Below are 20236 nucleotides of genomic sequence, written 5' to 3'. Positions count from 1 at the left end.
GAGGAAACAGCCTCAAGTTGCATCAGGGGAGGTTTGGATTGGATATCAGGAAACATTTGTTCACAGAAAGAGTTGTCAAGCGTTGGAACAGGCTGCCCAGGGAAGTGGGTTCACCATTGCTGGAGGTATTTAAAATATGTGCAGATGTGGCACTTAGGGACATGGTTTAGTGGTGGACTTGGCAGTGTCAGGTTACAGCTGGACTCGATCTTAAAGATTTTTTCCAATATAAATGACTATGATTCTATTCTATTCTATGATTCTAGAACTGCCAAGAGCAATCATGCTTCAGAAAAAAAAAAAGTTGAGTGTATTTTAAGTCTCCTTGCCCAATTAATAACTAGAAAATAGGCCATGATCAACTTAAAGAAGGCTAAAAAGCTTGACTCTAAGGATATACATAGTTTACCTTACTGCACTATTGGAATACTAATTAATTTAATTCAAGTCACTAATGTGATTTTTCTGTTGCAGGCAAATTGACACAACTATTGACAAACAGAAGCCATATAAACATGTCGTAACTTACAGGAGTCAATTCAGCTTCCTCTTCGGAAAAGTTAATGGGATGCTTGGACTGATAGATGGAATGTCCCATAGAAACAGTAAAAATGTAGGAAAATGGAGAGGGAAGGATGCAAAAGGAGAAGAGGGGAAAGGGAAGAAGGAGAAAGAAAGGCTTTATTATTGCTCAGAAGAAGGAATAAAGAAGCAGTGATGACAATTAACTTAATCAAAGGAAACAAAACTAGATTAAGAAGCTGTATAAGAAGTTGCAATGTCCCTCATCCAAATTTCTTATGGACAAATGATCAATGACCTGAAAACAAAAGGAGATTCAGGTTCTCACCTATGAGAAGGGAGAAAGAGATAGGATACAAGTATGGTTTTGACCACAGTAAGGGAGAAACAGTCAATAATCTCAGATAAAAGCACTGCAGTAAAACATCTGCACACTTTTTCTACCTTTGTTGAAATAAATCAGAAAATAAACCCAGGTAACATTCTCTTTGCACAACCACTCGCTCACTATGTCAACAACTGAGAGTTAAATTCTCTAAACACTATAAACAGAAAAAAACCCCATACTATCACTTTACACAAGCTTATCTGCTTCCCATATACCAGTAAATAACGTAATATACTCTGGTGACAGTTACTAAGTACATATAAAAAGAATGACCATTTAGGAGAGATTTATCTTATTTCCAGCTGGTCATACCATTTTAGAACTCTGAGCACCCTCATACTGTAATTCGTTTAAAAAGAAATGAAGAGGAAGTATTCCTGTATTTTCATAATCTTCAATAAAGGAAGGGAAAAAAAGAAAAGGGACATTTGTGGTTTAGGATAAAATGTTCACAGTAGCGACAAGCTTCTTAGCGTGAAGTTGTTAAGGGATCAAAAAATGAATACTATGCTACTAAAAAGCAGAATGCCTACGATTTCCAGCGTGTCATCCAATGCTTGCTTCTTTTCCTTCAAAGGTACAGAAGTATTTGTTTCAGGCATGTTAGTTTTGGTAACTGAATTACACAGTAAAGGTTTAACAGATACAAAAGGGCTTACAGTTTACTCTTATCAAAACCTCAGAAAAGGAAAATCTACAGAAATTGAAGCAGCAGCATTAGATAATAGAGCTGCCTGATACATCCACACACAAGACGTGTTTTCAGTTGCTTATAAAAGTTTTGCCAAGCTATAACCACTGATACAGAAATTTTCCATGACGAGTTAACTGTTAAAGGATGACCGCTAGTCACTGGTATTAGAGGAAATATTTCCAAGAGAGGAAAGAAGGTGAGTGTCATTTAAAATATAGATGTTTTTAAAGACCTCTGCACATCTGACCACAGAACAGATTATTGGCAGGGCCATCCTCAAAGATCTGCTTTGTGCTGTCCCATGGGAAGTTACCCAAATTGGTCTAAGCATAAGCCTTCAGAATTAAAGTCGTAGTCCATAAAGTCTCACTGAAGTCTGGAGCAACACAACCAAGAAAAACTCAAGGCTGCATCCTCTCACGCAGCACTGCCCAGCCCTTCAACTAGACTGCATACTACTAACCTTGAACAAAAGATGGGCCAAGTGTGAGAATGCTTGGTCCATGGTGGGAGAGTACAGCAGCCTTCTTCAAATTGCAATGTCTGGCTGCTGCAGAGCATATTGGAGCCAGACATGGGAAGTGAGAATCTGGAACTATTACTCTATGCTCCCAAGTGGCCAACCCTCCTCCTGGAACTTGTGCAACTCCATTTCACTGCAGGCGACTGGAATTTCCTAACTCTAAATGTACAACTGTGCAACTTTTTTTTTTTTTAAAAAAAAAAGAACAACTAATCAGGAATTAAAAAAAAATTTAAAAAATTATTTTACAGCAGGTAGTTCTTAACTACTAGGGAAGCTTATAACTTCATACCAGTTCTGGCAGCTACAGTCTAAACCTATTGAAATTCGCTGCAATTTAAGAAACATGTTTGTGGACATTTCAAATTAAGAAACTGCTGCACTGTACACAAGGCGCGCTATTCACTAGTCCATGCACTGTGCCCAGGCCAGGCTGTGATGCTTTCCTTCAAACACAAGTTCCTTGGGACAGAGCAGGACAGAAAGGATTGCAAAAGCTAGTAAACGTTTCCATTCAAGCTTAGTTTGACTACTGGTTTGAAGAAATTTAAGACTGAATTGACACAAGGAGAAGACAGTCCTGGCCTTCCCCCAGGCATGTGCTCTCACTTGTTTTTTTTTTTTTGGTGTGGACAGCAGAGATTTTGACCATGCGGTCCAGTGGATCAATAAACAACTAACTCAGAAGGATTATTTTTCAGGAAGACCAAAAGCTGATCCAAATCACTAGACAGCTACACAAACATTAATGCCAATACAAGATGGGGCAAGACTGTCCAAAATACAGCAGTAGCATGGACATAAATTAGCATAAACCAAACTGAAATCCCAAGTAAAGTTTGTCTGCAGGGAGAAGGTTTCAAGCAGTGGAATTTTCCCAAAAGAAAAAAAAAACATAACAGGAAAAAATAAATAAGATGGAGTATAACTTCATGGAAAATGGTTGTCTGATCTGTCCAAAAAGAGATGCATTAAGTGGAAGACTGAAAGAAGGAAGAAAAAATAACTCCCTATCTTTAGTAAGACTAATTCATGAGTAATTGCGTCAGTTAGAGAAAGAACGTCAGATACTTAATCCTGTGAAGGGCTCTACCTGCAGCACAGAAAACAAGATATGAAAGTAGGTAAGAAACCTAGGGAATAAAAGCACAAGTAGCTGTAATTGGTTCTGTTTGAATCTGCTCCCTCTTACACTAAGTAGCAACTGTATTAAATAACACTTGCTTATATGTCAGTTGACTTCTAAACTACGAATCAGTCCTAAGAAAATGACTGTAGACATCAAATCATCCGAAGATCCATCGCTAGAAGAGAACAGGTATACACAGCTGTGGAGTTAAAAGTCACAAGCCTACCCTTTTGGTTAAAAGGACATAAGCCATATGAAAAAAGTTAAAGCTGCATTCATAAAGCAAACCACTAATGCGGCTGGTGTAAAATCTTGAAAAACTTTCACAAATATGAGACTAGTAAACGTCCAACACAGGAAACAGTAACCAAGGCTGTAAATTTGGTTAACTAAAAACGAAGACTTTTCTTTGCATTTGCAGACATTTATTATAACAGACTAACACTAACCAGCACACACAAAACTGACACAGCTAAAAGGCCAGTTCATGTTCTGAAGAAACAACTGAGAAGTCTCATTTTTTGGGTTCAAACTCCTTTACAAACCTGACAAACCCCAGTTTTCATTCTATCAGAAGTATACGCAACTGAAGAAAACTGCATAAATTCTTTTCTCCTCTTAAGAGTTTAATGTTCTACAATCAGCTGCTGTGTTCTTAATTTTTGTCATCTGTTTCAAATTTTATTTTTGGCAACTTCAACTAAGGACAAACAAGTAATCTGTTGCTAATTTCCTACAGATGTAGTATTTCTCTTCCCTAATCTAATTAGATGTTGCAAAAAAAGTAAAGGAATTTCTCTTGGTTTTAAGTGGACTGGTGTATCTACAAAGAAATTGGCTCTTTTAACAGCTCCATTAATTAATCACAACTTGTAGAGTGATATCTTCACTGGAAACTGCAACCAAAGCATACAAGTCCCTGCAGTGCTTTTGAAAAAAAAAAAAGGTAACATCATAATGCAAGAATTCTAATTTCTCAACTAAGATCTACTGGCTTGGTCCAAGACTGCTTCTTCCGAGAGGTATGTTGCCTAGATTCACTTGGTCGTTGATCTATTGCAGATGAATCTAGTATTAGTTCCAAACTCTGAGCAACCATTTTCTAAGCTTGTCAATGATACCATTTTCCCTCAATAAATCCTAGCATAAACATAAGTACTTTTTCTAAAGTGCTGTGGAACCAGCATGAAAGCAGTAAGATTTATTTTAAAATGTGGTTACTTACACAGCATGCAATTCAAACTGGCTTCTGTAACTGATGAAGTCTGATAGCGACTTCTCTAATCAACGCATGTAAAGAGGCAGGAGGGGAAGCTAAAAGGATAAAAAAGGTCACTGGACTGCAGACAGGTTCCATCAGCAACAGCAGCTGTTCTGCTGTTGGCATTACTAATACTAATCAAAGTGGCACACGTACATACAGATACAGAACTCCAACCATTTCAAGAGAGTAACAGCTCAGCTGACTACCACTGCTACTTGCTCACATTCCTTTTTTGTAATAGGCAAGAGTCTATTGCAACTGGAAAGTGAGGGCTGATAAACCCTTGAACTGTGTGCCTTATCATAGAATGGTTTGGGCTGGAAGGGACCTCAAAGATCATCTAGTTTCAACCCCCCTGCCATGGGCAGGGACACCTTCCACTACACCAGGTTGCTCAAAGCCTCATCCAACCTGGCCTTGAACACCTCCAGGGATGGGGCCTCCACTTCTCTGGGCAATCTGTTCCACTGCCTCACCATCCTCACAATGAAGAATTTCTTCCTTATATCTAATCTAAATCTGTCCTCTTTCAGTTTAAAGCCATTGCCCCTTGTCCTATCACTACACACCCTTGTAAAAAGTCCCTCTCCGGCTTTCCTGTAGAGCCCCTTTAGGTACTGGAAGGCTGGTAGAATGTCTCCCAGGAACCTTCTCTTCTCCAGGCTGAACAACCCCAACTCTCTCAGCCTGTCTTCACAGGAGAAGTGCTCCAGCCCTCAGGTCATCTTTGTGGCCCGCCTCTGGACCTGCTCCAACAGCTCCATGTCCTTCTTGTGTTGCAGGCCCCAGAGCTAAACGCAGTACTGCAGGTGGGGTCTCACAAGAACAGAGTAGAGGGGGAGAATCCCCTCCCTTGACCTGCTGGTCACGCTTATTCGGATACAGCCCAGGATACGGTTGGCTTTCTGCAAGTGCACATCACCAGTTTCTCATCAACCAACATCCCCAAGTCCTTCTCCTCCAGGTTGCTCTCAATCCTTTTTCCACCCAGCTTGGGATTGCCCTGACCCACGTGCAGGACCTTGCACTTGGCCTTGTTGAACTTCATGAGGTTCTCACAGGCCCACTTCTCAAGCCTGTCAAGCTCCCTCTGGATGACATCCCTTCCCTCCAGCATGTCGACCACACCACACAACTTGGTGTCATCAGCAAACTTGCTGAGGGTACACTTGATCCCACTGTCCATGTCAACAACAAAAATGTTACACAGCACCGGCCCCAATAACAATCCATGAGGAACACCATTCATCACTGGTCTCCACTTGGACACCGAGCAATTGACCGCAACTCTGAGGACAACCATCCAGCCAACTCCTTATCTACCAAGTGGTCCATCCATCAAAACCATGTCTCTCCAGTTTAGGGAGAAGGATGCCGTGCAGGATAGTATCAAATGGTTTGGACAAGTCCAGGTAGATGATGTCAGTTGCTCTTCCGTTATGCACCAATGCCGTAACCCCATCACAGAAGGCCACCAAATTTGTCAGGCAGGATTTGCCCTTAGTGAAGCCATGGTGGCTGTCACCAACCACCTCCTTTTTTCCATGTGTCTTAGCACAGTTTCCAGAAGGATCTGCTCCATGATCTTGCCAAGCACAGAGGTGAGACTGACTGGCCTGTAGTTCCCCAGGTCTTCTTTTTTTCCCTTTTTAAAAACAGGGGCTATGTTCCCCCTTTTCCAGTTAAGTGGGAACTTCACCAGACTGCCACCACTTCTGAAATATGATGGATAGTGGCTTAGCAACTTCATCCACCAGTTTCCTCAGGACCCATGGATGCATCTCATCAGGTCCCATGGACTTGTGCACCTTCAGGTCCCCTAGTTGGTATCAAACCTGATCTCCTACAGTGGGCATTTCTACATTTTCCCAGTCCCTGCCTTTGCCTTCAGTGACTTGTGCAGTGTTGCTAGAGCACTTGTCAGTGAAGACTAAGGGGAAAAAAAGTCTTTTCCATATCGCTGGTAGCCAGGTCTCCCGTTTCCTTCTGGAGCAGGCCCACATTTTCCCTTTTAACACTGATATACCTATAGAATCTTTTCTTGTTGCCCTTGACGTTCCTGGCCATTCCTAATTCCATCAGGGATTTAGCTTTCCTAACCTGATCCTTGGTTGCTCAGACAATTTTCTCTGTATTCCTTCCAGGCTACCTGTCCTTGCTTCCACCCTCTGTAGGTTTCCATTCCGTGTTTGAGTTTGTTCAGGAGCTCCTTGTTCATCCATGCAGGCCTCCTGGTATTTCTGCCCGACTTCCTCTTTGTTTGGGATACACCACTCCTGAGCTTGGAGAAGGTGATCTTTGAATATTAACCAGCTTTCTCGGGCTCCTCTTCCTTCCAGGGCTTTCTCCCATGGTACTCTACCAAGCAGATCCCTGAAGAGGCCAAAGTCTGCTCTCCTGAAACCCAGGGTAATCATCTTAAAGTCAGAACAGACAGAGAATAGAAGCCATCAAGTGTTTTTGGTATCTCCAGAAGAACATAAATGAAGAAAGGCCAAGCACACCACAGGCAAATTCTAACTGATATAGTATGACTTTGCTGGAGACAGTCATCTGAGCACTGCCATATGCAAGGGGCTACCAGGAAAGTTTCTGAAGAAGCAGTTTTAACTACAGATAATGCGTTTGGGATAGCAGAGTTTGAGTCATTCAATTGCTTGTCCACAAAAGATTTCAACATCACAGAACAACCAGAAAGAACAGCATTTAGGAATGGACAATGCCTTTAGTGTTCATATTTCAGGTTACCAAATACATGATTACTGCAATTTTTGAGTTGATACCAGCTTTGCCAGGCAGCTGTGTCAAACAAGACATTAATCATACTGTCTACTTTCCTCTTCCTTCCAGGGAGGGAACTTTGAAGCTTATTCATCAGTGTGAGACAAAGTTGACAGGCAATCACAGAAGATAAAGATATTCTTACATGTTTTACGGTTCTTGCTACACTTTAACTAGTGACCTCCTATGTGGAAAAAGGTTACAGGGTAGATTTTATATTCATGGCTATGAAATAAGTCAGATATGCTGACTGGAGAATCAAGATTTACCAATATAAGGAAAACGTTTAGGTTCTCATTTGCCTTTCACTTATTTTAAATCTATATACCCCAATTTTTAAAATCTATCATTCTATACATGCGCAGCAATTTAAAGTTTTAGAACATCTCCCTTGGATTCCAATTCAAAATTCTTATCAAAACCCAAAAAAACCCTTCCCGTAATTTTCTTTGCAGGTTCATAAGTATAATGTGAAAAAAAAAATTAAGTGCTAGTTTTGCAGGCATTGGGAAGAGTGTATAAGTAATCTTTGGGTTCTAGCGCATCGTACGATGAAAACTTTTACTGTCATGCATAAACGTCATGATGAATAGCTATGCACATTTGGTTACTAAAATACATAAATATTGTTCATATTCCATAAACTGGTATGTTTATCTCAGAGGATGTTTTGAAAGCCTCCAAAAGTCTGGCAAGTGAAGAGACATTTTACATGTATTTCAAGAACATTTGAAAACTGGACAGCTCACACTTCTTATGCCAACAAAATTGGAAGCCAAAGTAATGCTTCAAGATGATAGATATGCACAGTTTTCCTTTACTGTTGACTTACTAAAAAACATTTTGTGACTAATAATTGGGAAAAAAAAAGAAAAAGAGGAAGAGATGGTCTAATTCAGTCTCAAGTTAAGTCTTTCCATTGACTATTTTCAGCTTAGGAAAAGGATAACTGGAAAAATCCAGAATATACTTTGTGTAGAAAACTAAAGAAATAATAGAACTGGCAGAAAATGAAAAAAAAAATTTTTTTTAAGAGCTTTTAGAAGAAACACAAACCAAACATCTGTCATGCCTTGTTTGTCACATATCTGTGACTACTCTTACAAATCAGAGACTAACATCCTTAGCATCTGCTAACCACAAAACATATGGAACATAAGTAAAACTACTCAGACCTTAAGTTCCCAAAATACAAGAGGCAACAATGCTCTATTCCTCCAAGAGCTAAAATAGACCAAATCGTTCTTTAAATCACCTAAAATAGTATGTGAAGTTCAGCAATCCAACTTTATTTTAAGATACTGTTGCCTACCGAAGATCATATGTATTATGGATAGATTCAGCTGCATTCAGAAAAAGTTAACTGCATTTTCATAGAAGATAACATTCAGCAATAACACACAGAACATCACCTACAACAATCTTTAACTGATAGAAAAGCTGCTCCACTACGCTACTGTGTAGCAAGTACTTTAGTGACAACATGTCCATACAAGAACCAGGGCAAAACTGCTCACACAAACTCTTGTCATTCCTTACGCTCATTTCAAGTTTCCCACTTTATCCCACAGGAGTAATTAGCCGACACAGATGTGTATGTGTGCTGAGCTTACATGGCAACCGTTACTAACTGTCATGCCCCCAAAGCTGCCTTGTTTTCCCTGAAAGAAATATTGAGGTTTACTCTATGCTGCCACTTTCTCTGCCAAGTGAAGCAAAGAACCTGCAGTTTTAATGCACTGGCAGTCCCCTGTCATGATTTTCACCTCCTACACATCAAAACTAAAACTACAATGAATTTAAGGAAGAAAAAAAAACCAAACCAACAACATGAAGGATTATCAACTGCTAAATCATACATTATATTATCTCTATACGCAAGTCAGGATCTCGCAACTGTGCAAACTGGGTTACAGCCATAAAGAACTCCATCGCGCTGGGAAGAGTGATGCTGTACTGAGCCAGACCAGATGGCAGCCTCCAAACTTATGTGCAACCTCTTCACTGAGCATATGCAGGACAGCAGCACTGACTGTCCTTGAACAGACCCTTTCACTGACCAACACAGCTCCCTCTTCTCTACCCAATACTTTCTCCTATTGCTCTAGTGCAGCTCAGTGAAAATACAGACAATTTCTTGGTGGCAGAGGGACCAGGAAGAAGGAAAAAGGTAATAGGGGTGGGTGGAAGGGACAAGTTAGTCAAACAGTCATCACTTCCCCTACCTTTACTTATACTATTACATCATTCATTCTGTCTACATTCCAGTAAAGCATCCCATATGCAGAAACCAAGGTTTCAAGTGTATGCCACTCATTATACAACTAAAAGCACAGTACACAAGAAGTAGCCTACCAATTTAAGGAAGAATACTGTTCAAGCAAGGATTTGGGAAGTAATTTTGTGAAAGATAAATTTCAACATGGGGTTGGACTGGAAACAACTTTTCTTATTCAGCAATGCTTAGAGGAGACTGAAGACAAGAACGTTAAGTGCAGACACACAACATTTAGTACCACCAAGACTGCAAAAGCAATAGTCTTTGAAGATAGTAATGTTCACAGCATCCAAACAAGATAGCGTTAAGAACTGTTATGAAAGGAAGAAAGTTAAACAAATCATAATTACAACTAATAAAACCATGATTTTAGACAATTCAGTGAATTCCAGTCAACTCTCCTGAAAGTGGCAGAGAGACAAATTCAGAATGAGAACAAGGATGGTCCTGGCCAATAGGACAACTGAAGGTTATCAGCTGTGGACAATGACAACACTAAGGTGCCTGTCCAATTGCTCAGGCACTAAGATTTGAATAATCCATTACCACAATGGGTGTATTCCTGCTCTCTCTTCCAGCCTCCAGTTCTTGGCTACAATTCCCCTACTGAGCATCAGCACACATCAGAGCTCTCTGAGCCTATGCAGTTCACCCAAATAATACAGAATGAGCCCCAGAATAAAAGTCATAAGTTTTGGTATGTTAAGTGCCAAAACTGGGACAAGGGAGGAGATGAGATGGTGTAAATAAGAGCTTTGGTGAAGGAAGGAAGAGAAAAAGGGAAGTCATATCCTCTCATTTTTGGTGTCTATGGAATTGCAGCCTCTTTCCATAACATTCGCCACTATCATCAGTCAGAAAGTACACTAGACTGTGCACACCTTCAGTGAGCCAGTGCATGGCAGTCCTTTTACAGGATTTCCCTACATTTCCAGGTCAGTGAGCTCTTAAATACACAGCAGAATTATTTTTTAAGATAGAATACTGAAGTTAATAACTGCAAAACTTCATTTCCTTTTTCAGACAAGCATTTCCTCCTATCAAAACAGTCTTCTGTTTTACTTAATGTAACAAACTCTTCCTCTTTTGATTCCAATAAAACTGAGTTGCGGAAGAAAGGATGACTTTTTAAAGTCCCTATACTGCCTGAAGAGAACAGAAAGGATCGGTCAAAAGGGCAGAGCTGCCAAGTCACTGACCTCTTTCGTAAGAGCCATAGCAGCAAAGAAAAATTTTAAAGGTCAGCTCAACTACAGACAGTCTTGAGGAAGACAGGCAAAAAGAAAAGAGCTAACTTAAAGCTCTATGTGAGACTAACAAATCTCAAAACAGATCTGCTATGGCAATGAAGTAATAGCCTCTCCCAGTTTCCGCATAAAAAAATGTGGGTTTTCTTCCTGCATGGGCACTAGGTCTTCTTCAAAGGCTACTGACTCAGAGGTATGTCCTCCATTACAAACAGCACCATTGAGTCAATTGTGTGGGTGGGAGAGTAGAATTCAGCCATACTAGGAAAAGGTGTTTTGGTTCACAACCTAGCCATGAAGATTAATAAACCCTAAACAACAGGAATCAGGCACTAAATGAATGAAGAAGGAAATAAACTCCTTCCTTGGTACCCAATGATTCTAACCAAAGAATCCTTGGGTTTCTGTCCCTTCATAAGGTAAATTTCATTTAACAACCACCACCGCTGAATCTGTCACAATCTCCAAAGAAATATGATTTTCTGCTTTTCCTTTCATCAGTGATGAGGAAAAAAAAAAAAAAAGCTGCTTCACAGGCAAAAGTCTCATCACATAACAGTTTTACCACTGAAGAGCTGAATAGCGATTCTGTAAACTTGGGCAAAATTTCTCAGAGTTGTCTTCCTTAGGCTACTGAAGTTAAAAAGAACTGATAGAGCAAAAACAAAGCAGCACTGTTAATGAACGTAGAGGTTTCTGCTCAAGAGGATAGGAGAATTCTGCGCTCTAATTACCGGCACTTTCTGGTTACCTCCTTCAAAGGAATCATTCTTATCAACTTACCTGGGCAGAGAAACAATAGCCCCATTCTTATGAGAAACAATCACTGGGTTTACCAAGGCAGCTCTCACGTGGCTTTGAGAAAAGCTTTTGGAGGTGATTTTCAGCCTTGCAGTCAGTGGCTAAGAGCTCAGAAAGCAACTGCAACACTTGCAGCAATATAGATTAGCTTCCTGTGAAAACAAAGCAACTTCTTCACCTCAGTCTCTTGATTCACCAACATCAAGTTACTTAAGTGTAGCAGGTGGTTTATTGTTTAATCATGCTTTGCAAAGAACTGAAAAATCTGGGAGACAAGAAGGGCAATCTTAGTGATGCCTCAAGAATATCGCTCTTGAAGTAAGACAGGCTAAGATCTAGACGCAGACCTGCAAAACCAGGTTCAGAAAACAACTTGCATTTTTAAAAATTTAGTTCAAAATTCAAGTCTTTCTTGTGCTACACAAGTTACAGAAGTGATTAATTCAAGTAAATCATCTTTTTAGCCTGAAGACAGACAAAAATGCAATATTGCCTAACTTTCCACTTAAAAAAAAAAAAGATACGACCAGAAATAGGCCTTGTCATACTGCAGAAAGAAAATGGCTGACAAGCAAACAACAATATAATCAATGATTGTCAAAGGCTGTCTCCAACTCTCAAGCCTACAGCAATAATGCAAAGGTTTGCATTTTAGCTCTCCGAAGAGAAAAGGACACATTTGTATCTACTTCTATTTTGCTTCACTCACTACAAATCTCCAATAAAAATATGCTGAACATCAACTTTTTACACAAAAAAGAAAAGTTTACCTAAACTGTCACTCACTCATTTCTTACCATTTCAAATAAAGATTTAAATCTAAGTGTGACCTTGATGAGTTGATCATTAGACTGACAAGCCTACATCATTCGTTCTTTACATCAGATGAACTTTTGCTGCAGATGGGTAGAGGCGTGCTTTCAGCACAACTCATTTAAATTAGTGTTAATTATTGATTAGAATAAACTCAGCTTGTTCCAGTTTTCTCCCGTAAAAGAGAACATGCTATTAGTACAACTGACTTTTGAACAGGCCAGACTTCTGTTTCAGAGAGCATTTCTACAAGACAGCTTCTAGTTTAAGTTCTTTAAATTCACTGGAACATTTTCCCCGTTTCCTCATGTAAGTCACCAGCAATTTAGCGTTCCCCAAACTGGCTGTGCTCTTACTGATAAGTTTTCTCTCCGATTAAGCAACGCCAAGGCACCAAAATCCCAAACGAACATCTGCTATTGTTGTATCCCAGCCCACTTGTTTTTCTGTGTTGTGCATTGCTTCAAAGAGTTTCCCCTGTCATACATCAAACAAGAACACTAAGTAGCAGCGAACTACGGGTATAGTATAGCTCCCGATAGGCACTCAGAAATCGCTCCATGCGTTTCAGGTATTAAGTGTACTGTAACAGGAATGTAGTCTTGTCAGTTATACTTTCTTTTTTCCACAGCTGTGCACTCCTCAGACTTAAACTAAGTGCAATACATGAGATTTACTTAGAATAAAAACATTAACTATAAAACATTAAAACCCATGACTGGCTTTGGAGGAGGAAGAGATAGGGAGAGCCCTCAAAAAAAAAAAAAAAAACAGTAGTACACATTCTTTAAAAAGATTCCTTGCAGACAGAAACAAAAACAGAGAAAGAAATAGCTACAGCATGTGCAGTGCATGCAAAAGTAATCTTAATCTTTAATCAACATCACTGCACTGAAAATATTTAGCTAGGAGTGTCAGCATGAGACATGGGGGGGGAAGGAAAAAAGAAAAAGAGTTTGAGGGGGAAAAAAAAAACCCAATGAAGCCAAAATCTTCAATTAATGACACTCTACCTCAGTTATTGGTTGCCCTTGTGGTGTCAAGTCCAGTTCCTGAGGTCTCATCACCTTATCGATATCCAAGGAGTCCATGCTGGAAGCTGCAGAGGTTATGCTGGAACGGGAGGAGTTACTGATTGAGCGCACTTCAGCATCACTCACTGTGCCAGCAGATGCTGTCCTCCTGTGCTGAGCAGTAACTACTGGTTTGGTGTCTTCTGCAACAGACTGTTGGGCTGCCTCATCCATGCTCAAAGAGGCCTTCTCTAACTGTGCAGTGATGTCATCCAAAGATACGTTGGCATGAGATGGTTTAGTCACCTTACCAGATGAGGAGGATAATCCTTTCATGCTGCTGTGCTTAGTAGAAGGTCGGCTAGCAGGTGGTTTGAGAGCTTTGGATTCTGTGGCAAGGCGTTTCACTGAAGCATTGTTTGCTGAATGAGACCCAATGCTGCTGAGCTCCTGCTCTATGGAACAGAGATCAGCCATGAGGGCATCCAGATCCACAGTTTCCCCCTGGTTCAGGGCTTCTGCAACAAACAAGAGTTTTCAGCACGTGCAGAGTTACTTCATTTGTCTGTGCAACTCTTCACTTTATATTATTGAATCTAACCATTAGGGTAAAGGAGCAAGGAAAGTCGTATTTTCTTTTCCCATCTGTATCTTAAAATCTCTGCTCACTGCTAAGCACAAATTTATTTGCACCACTACTCTTGACTGGCCTAAGAGCAATTAAAAAAAAAAAAAACCAAACTATTTAGGTTAAATACATGTGTCAACAGAAAAAAATCTATCAATGTTCGGATTATATTTGAAAAGTTTAAACTGCCACTCTATGAACAGAATCTAAAAATACATTTGTATAACATCATGCCTCAACTTTTCAAAAAAGTGTAGGTGTTTTACTAAGCATTTTCTGCTAAAGCAATGCAAGGTATGTGACACTGCTTTTAAAGAAAAAAAACAACAAAAAACCCCAACACCACAAAATACTATACACATACTCAAGCCTTTAAATTAAGGCTTCCTGTGTTACAATCAGGGGAAACTATTTTAAGACAAGGGAAAACATGATTTATTCCCGCATCCTGTCCCATGAAGCAAGATACTCTTTTTTCCTGTTTAACAGATACACATCAATTCATTCTTTCATGATACCAGATCCCAGAATGTGCATTTCTGTACAAACACTAGACTACAATTCTCAGATACTAGGTGCTGTAAAAGATGCTGCTTCAGGATACTCAAAATTCTGCATCATCAAAAAGCAATGCCTCCAGCAAACATGTTCTCACTTCAGCCAGAAGCGTGTTTAATTGCTCTTACATTTTACAACGTTCTCATTCATAGCTGGAACCGTTTTTTTTCCTAAACTAATATTTGAGGGGGTAAATAATTCAACAAACCATTCAAATTGTACATGGAGAAGCGATATGAGAAGTTGGCAAGATTGGTTTCCTGACGAAGAGGTGATCTTTTCACTGGTGCCACAGGCTTGTCTGTATCCAAACTCTGAAAAAGACAAGATAAAGGGCAGAAAAAAGTTTAACAACGAACTGGACAAGCAAATCTTGAATATGAACAAAAATTAATTTTCTCTAAGAGCAATATTTCAAAAACTCCTGACATATATAAAGAGACAAATATCTCTTTTCAGGCTTTAGACTGAAAATATACATCACCATACCACCGAGATTTAGCTTCAGCTATTCAATGGAAAAACGTCACACACATTCCTGTTTTCTTAGAATCAAAGGGACAGAGGCATATTCCAAATGCATTTTTAAGCGGTGTTACATACATACTAGATCATTTTGAAACAAGACAGCTAGCTTGCCTGTAACAACCCCTCTGCAGCAAATTGCACAAGTATCTAAACACATTCAAACTGTGGCACCCTTTTTAAGAAATGCATCATTAGCTTATGAGCATACTCAGGGCACAAAAACACAAAAGCATTCAATGAAGAATCATATTTTATTAAAACAGATTTTAAATTGGTTAAATTCAGATATTTTTCTCAATAAGCCCTTCCTGTGAAAAAAGTTAAATTGTGAAAGCAAACTCTAGTCATTTTATGTACATAATATTATCAAAATATAACAGAATTTTTAGAATTAGCAAGCAGTAGGGCACTACAATCCAGATGGTGACCCAAGAAGTGCATGACAGGGTCCGGAGCTGCTGCCCTTGGAGTGACAAGTGTTACATGGGGAATCTAGCTCTTGCTGTCGCTGAGGCTCAACGGGCCTGCAGAGGGTTTGAATTTAAGCAATGCTTGTACTGATAAAGTTTTCCTAAAGAAATGTTTATCTGAAAGAAAAGTATCTTCTAGCTCTAACAGAACAAAATTTCTCACCTAAGATTCTTTATTTCCATTTTTCACATCACACTCAAGCCTTTGTTAACAATCACTAATTAATTAACATTAATCAGCATTGATGGATAGGGGAAGAGCAACTGACATAATCTACCTGGATTTATCCAAAGAATTTGATACTGTCCCACACGACATCCTTGTCTCTAAACTGGAAAGACATGGTTTTGATGGATGGACCACCCAGTGGATAAGGCACTGGCTGGATGCTTGCACTCAAAGTGTTGTGGTCAACGGTTCAGTGTCCAAGTGGAGGCCTGTGACGAGTGGTGTTCCTTAGGGATCAGTACTGGGGCCAGTGCTATTTAACATCTTTGTTGGAGACATGGACAGTGGGATTGAGTGCACCCTCAGCAAGTTTGCAGATGACACCAAGTTGTGTGGTGTTGTGGATACACTGGAGGGAAGGGATGCCGTCCAGAGGGAGCTTGACAGGCTTGAGAAGTGGGCCTGTGAGAACCTCATGAAGTTCAACAAGGCCAAGTGCAAGGTCCTGCACGTGGGTCGGAGCAATCCCAAGCACAAGTACAGGCTGGGCGGAGAATGGATTGAGAGCAGCCCTGAGGAAAAGGACTTGGAGGTGCTGGTTGAGGAGAAGCTCAACATGAGCCAGCAATGTGCACTGGCAGCCCAGAAAGCCAACCGTATCCTGGGCTGCATCAAAAGAAGCGTGGCCAGCAGGTCGAGGGAAGTGATTCTGCCCTTCTACTCAGCTCTTGTGAGACCCCACCTGGAATACTGCGTTCAGCTCTGGAGTCCCCAACACAAGAAGGACACGGAGCTGCTGGAGAGAGTCCAGAGGAGGGCCACGAAGATGATCCGAGGGTTGGAGCACCTCTGCTATGAAGACAGGCTGAGAGAGTTGGGACTGTTCAGCCTGGAGAACAGAAGGCTCCGGGGTGATCTTATAGCAGCTTTCCAGTACCTAAAGGGGGCCTACAGGAAAGTTGGAGAGGGACTTTTTACAAGGGCGTGTAGTGACAGGACAAGGGGCAATGGATTCAAACTAAAAGAGGGGAGATTTAGATTAGATATAAGGAAGAAATTTTTCACATTGAGGGTGATAAGGCAGTGGAACAGGATGCCCAGAGAAGTCGTGGATGCCCCATCCCTGGAAGTGTTCAAGGCCAGGTTGGATGAGGCTTTGGGCAACCTGGTGTAGTGGAGGATCTCCCTGCCCATGGCAGGGGGGTTGGAACTAGATGATCTTTGAGGTCCCTTCCAAGCCTAACCATTCTATGAGTCTAATCAAATGCACTATTCCCGCCCCTCCCCCCCCCCATATTTATTTTTGCTGAACTTCCTTCTCTCCTCAGTTTGGCTTGAACTTTAAAAAAAAAACAAAAAAAAAATCACTTTACTAGGAAGTCAGTCATCACTTAATGAGAAAGCAGTGATGCAGAGTTGTCTTCCATCGGGTAGAAAAAAATCTCACCTCTAGAGCTTGCATATTGTCCCACACAGAACAGCTGAAAACAAAAATAATAATAATAAAAAATAACTATCTATAACCCTAGAGGTAGCAGTGAAACTGGTAACAAAAGAGGCAAGCTAGGGCTCATTCCTTTAGACTGAACACACAGATTGCCATTAAAAAAAAAAGCCTGTAAAGCAAATACACTCTGGTTAAAAGCATCTAAAATATGTTTTACTGAATTTAACAATAATTAGGCTATTTCACATCCTTGGAAACACATGTGATATGCTTTCCCTATTATCAGAGCACATTCTCCATAACGCATTATGATGCTAAACTAGCAGTTTGGAGAACTGCTGAAAACTGTAACGGCACCAAAAAATCAGTTCTGAACGATCATGAGAAGCAAGGTAAGGTTTCCTTCATTTAACCTGCACCATAGAGCAGGATAACTAGAGCAAGATAAACATTAATGCACTCTGCATCAGTGCCAAATACTGCTTACATGTGCTGCAAATTTTGTGACTACATTTTATAATGCTCTTATTAGACTAACAGTCAAAGAGGGCAAAGTGAATTCAAACGATCTCATGGGCATCTTAATTACAAATCCTTTAAAAAGCACTTCCATCTGGAAATAAATCTGGGTCTTACTTTGAATTTCCCCTAAATAAAGATTTGGGAAAGCTAAAAAGGAAGTTCAAGTTCAAGGAACTCAGGGACAAAAAAAAAAAACAAACTAAAAATTTTCTTCCTACTGCTCTTAGACTCCAGCTGATAAATAGCAACAAATACTGATACCACAGGAGAATGCACTTTGGAGCTTACTAGCTCTAATCACCACCCTTTATTAGGATTTTATTGGGACAGCTGCATCAAGATACAATCACCTTTCTGAACAAATGAACTGAGACACAACTAACTGCATTAACTTGTTTATACAAACCTATACGAGGTCATTCAAAGTTTTTGGGGAAACGTCATTTATCAGTAGTTGCAAAAGACAGAAGAGCAACTGTCGGGCTATCTTGCAGACTGTGTTGTACAGCAATATGAAAGTGAAAAACAAATAATGCTGCTCCTGCCCTTAACTATTAGTTAGTAGGTTTTAAGAATTTTACATGGATCAGCACACAAATTGAGACATCATCATAAAGTCGGTATGTCAATAGTGTAGCTGTAAGCCCCAGGTAAAGTATGCTTATATTTCTAGGCTGTTCACATTTGAAAAAAAAAACAAACAAACAAGGCAGAGAAAAGGCCTGAAACGAATTACCCATTGTGCTCCTCTGTGAGGATCCTAACACGAGGTAGTTTACAGAACCCATGCTTTCAAAGCAGGTCCCACTTACAATTAAAAATCCTTCACAGGAAGTAAAAAAACCAACAAGAATTAAGATATACAGATTTATTTGACACTGTCTTCCACTCAACTCAAAAGGCAGAATTCTTTATCACCCTGTGTGCACAAGTTCAGAAAAAAAAACCCACAACCATTTTCACCTAGAGTGCTATCTACATTTAGATCTTGCAGGCAGAGATTTAACCAGAAAATAACAGAGATAAACCTGAATTTGAAATACCGTCACATGATTTTCCTTCAGTCTTTGGGTAAGACGAAGAGAAAAGCTGCCTCTTCTCTAGCTTTCTGAAACTTGAGCTATCATACCTTTTTTTAAGTCTACATAACAAAGAGGGGAGAGATCAAATACGTTATTCAGGAGGGCCAGCTCACACGGCTGAAGACCATAGCATGTGGTTACAGAGAAATGGCCTATCACCCCAGGAGTCTGGCATAGCATGCAAAACAAGATCTGCTTGTGAAGGAAAGCAAAAGCACTAGAAAGAAGCAAGTGCATAAAGAACATGTCCTATCAGCTGCCTCTCTGATGCAGGAAGAGTACTCCAGAACACTGAAGAGTCCTCCAGGGCGTATCGGGGCACCTTATATCATCAGTGGACACATTCACAATGTCTTGTTCCTTATTGCTGTTGAGGTGCAACAAAAAAATGCTGTCATAGCTGAATGATGTCCAACCATACGTTTGGAATTATAGCCTACCTCTAGCCAGTCAGTGTTTCTCTATATACATGAGCACAAAATATCAATTCCATAGTTGTCAGAAGGAATCATACCCTTCGGGAAACGCCAAACTAGCAGGTTGTGAAAAATGAATTTAACAACTTTGAGATGAGGAAAACAGGCCAATTTAGAAACTTTTAAAGAGTACTGAGCTGGTCACATGCTACAGTCTACCTTGCTGCAAGTAGCAGTGCTAAGCAGTTAGCATCCAACTGAAAAGAAACATGTAATACTTATAATTATCTTATGAGTGGATTGAAAGTTCCCTAACCTGTGTGAGTTTGTCCAGTTCCCCCAGCCAGGCCCCAAACATCTTGTCCAGATCCTGATCTTCCTTGTCGCTATCTTCTTCTGCACCATGGTCAAGTTCTTCATCTGATAATTGCTCCATCTGAAAAAAATAAAAGTTTGGTACTCAAATTGTACCAGTGTCTAAGAAAACCGGTTTCAGCTACCGAATTTCTGAAAAAGTGTTCTGAAGTCAAAGCACATGTCTGTCCATAAGCTTTATAAAAATTGTACACATTCACAGTTTATTATCCTGCTCACAAGTGAAGACAATGTGAATGCTGCAATAGATAATTATAAAGCCATTCTTGCAGCTCACTTTTGTCAGAACCATGCAGAAAAATGATAAAGAGCAGAGTCCACAATATTTAATACACCATCAGAAATTACTTCATGGTAGCCTTGCAGGTGCATTCACTGCCAGCTATTGTTGGCAAAGTCCATTGACTTTACATTACAAAAATTCAACTTTTGTCCAAGGAATTCAGCTGACCACAGTTAAGCAACACCATTCAGCCCACAGTAAGTGCAGTTTCACTGCACTGCAAATAGCTGACTCTACACATCTGTAAACAGAAATGCTTAAACAGGCCATAGAGAATGCCAGCAATACATCCCATGAGACAGTTT

General features: G+C 40.1%; 1 protein-coding gene across 1 annotated transcript in view; it reads right to left on the bottom strand.

Moving 5' to 3' along the window:
• RAPH1 (Ras association (RalGDS/AF-6) and pleckstrin homology domains 1) overlaps positions 1-19709 on the bottom strand; it is a 64463-nt gene extending 44754 nt beyond the window's left edge. Inside the window, 4 exon segments of the mRNA XM_086615887.1 lie at positions 530-577; positions 13454-13971; positions 14848-14953; positions 19590-19709. Of these exon segments, the coding sequence (XP_086472013.1) occupies positions 530-577; positions 13454-13971; positions 14848-14953; positions 19590-19709 (792 nt within the window).
• Between the last annotated feature and the right edge of the window lie 527 nt (positions 19710-20236).

This window comes from Tauraco erythrolophus, chromosome 8 (assembly GCF_009769465.1).
Source record: "Tauraco erythrolophus isolate bTauEry1 chromosome 8, bTauEry1.pri, whole genome shotgun sequence".
Lineage (NCBI taxonomy): Eukaryota > Metazoa > Chordata > Aves > Musophagiformes > Musophagidae > Tauraco > Tauraco erythrolophus.
Note: the sequence above shows the minus strand (reverse complement) of the source record. Positions and strands in the feature narration are given on the sequence as shown.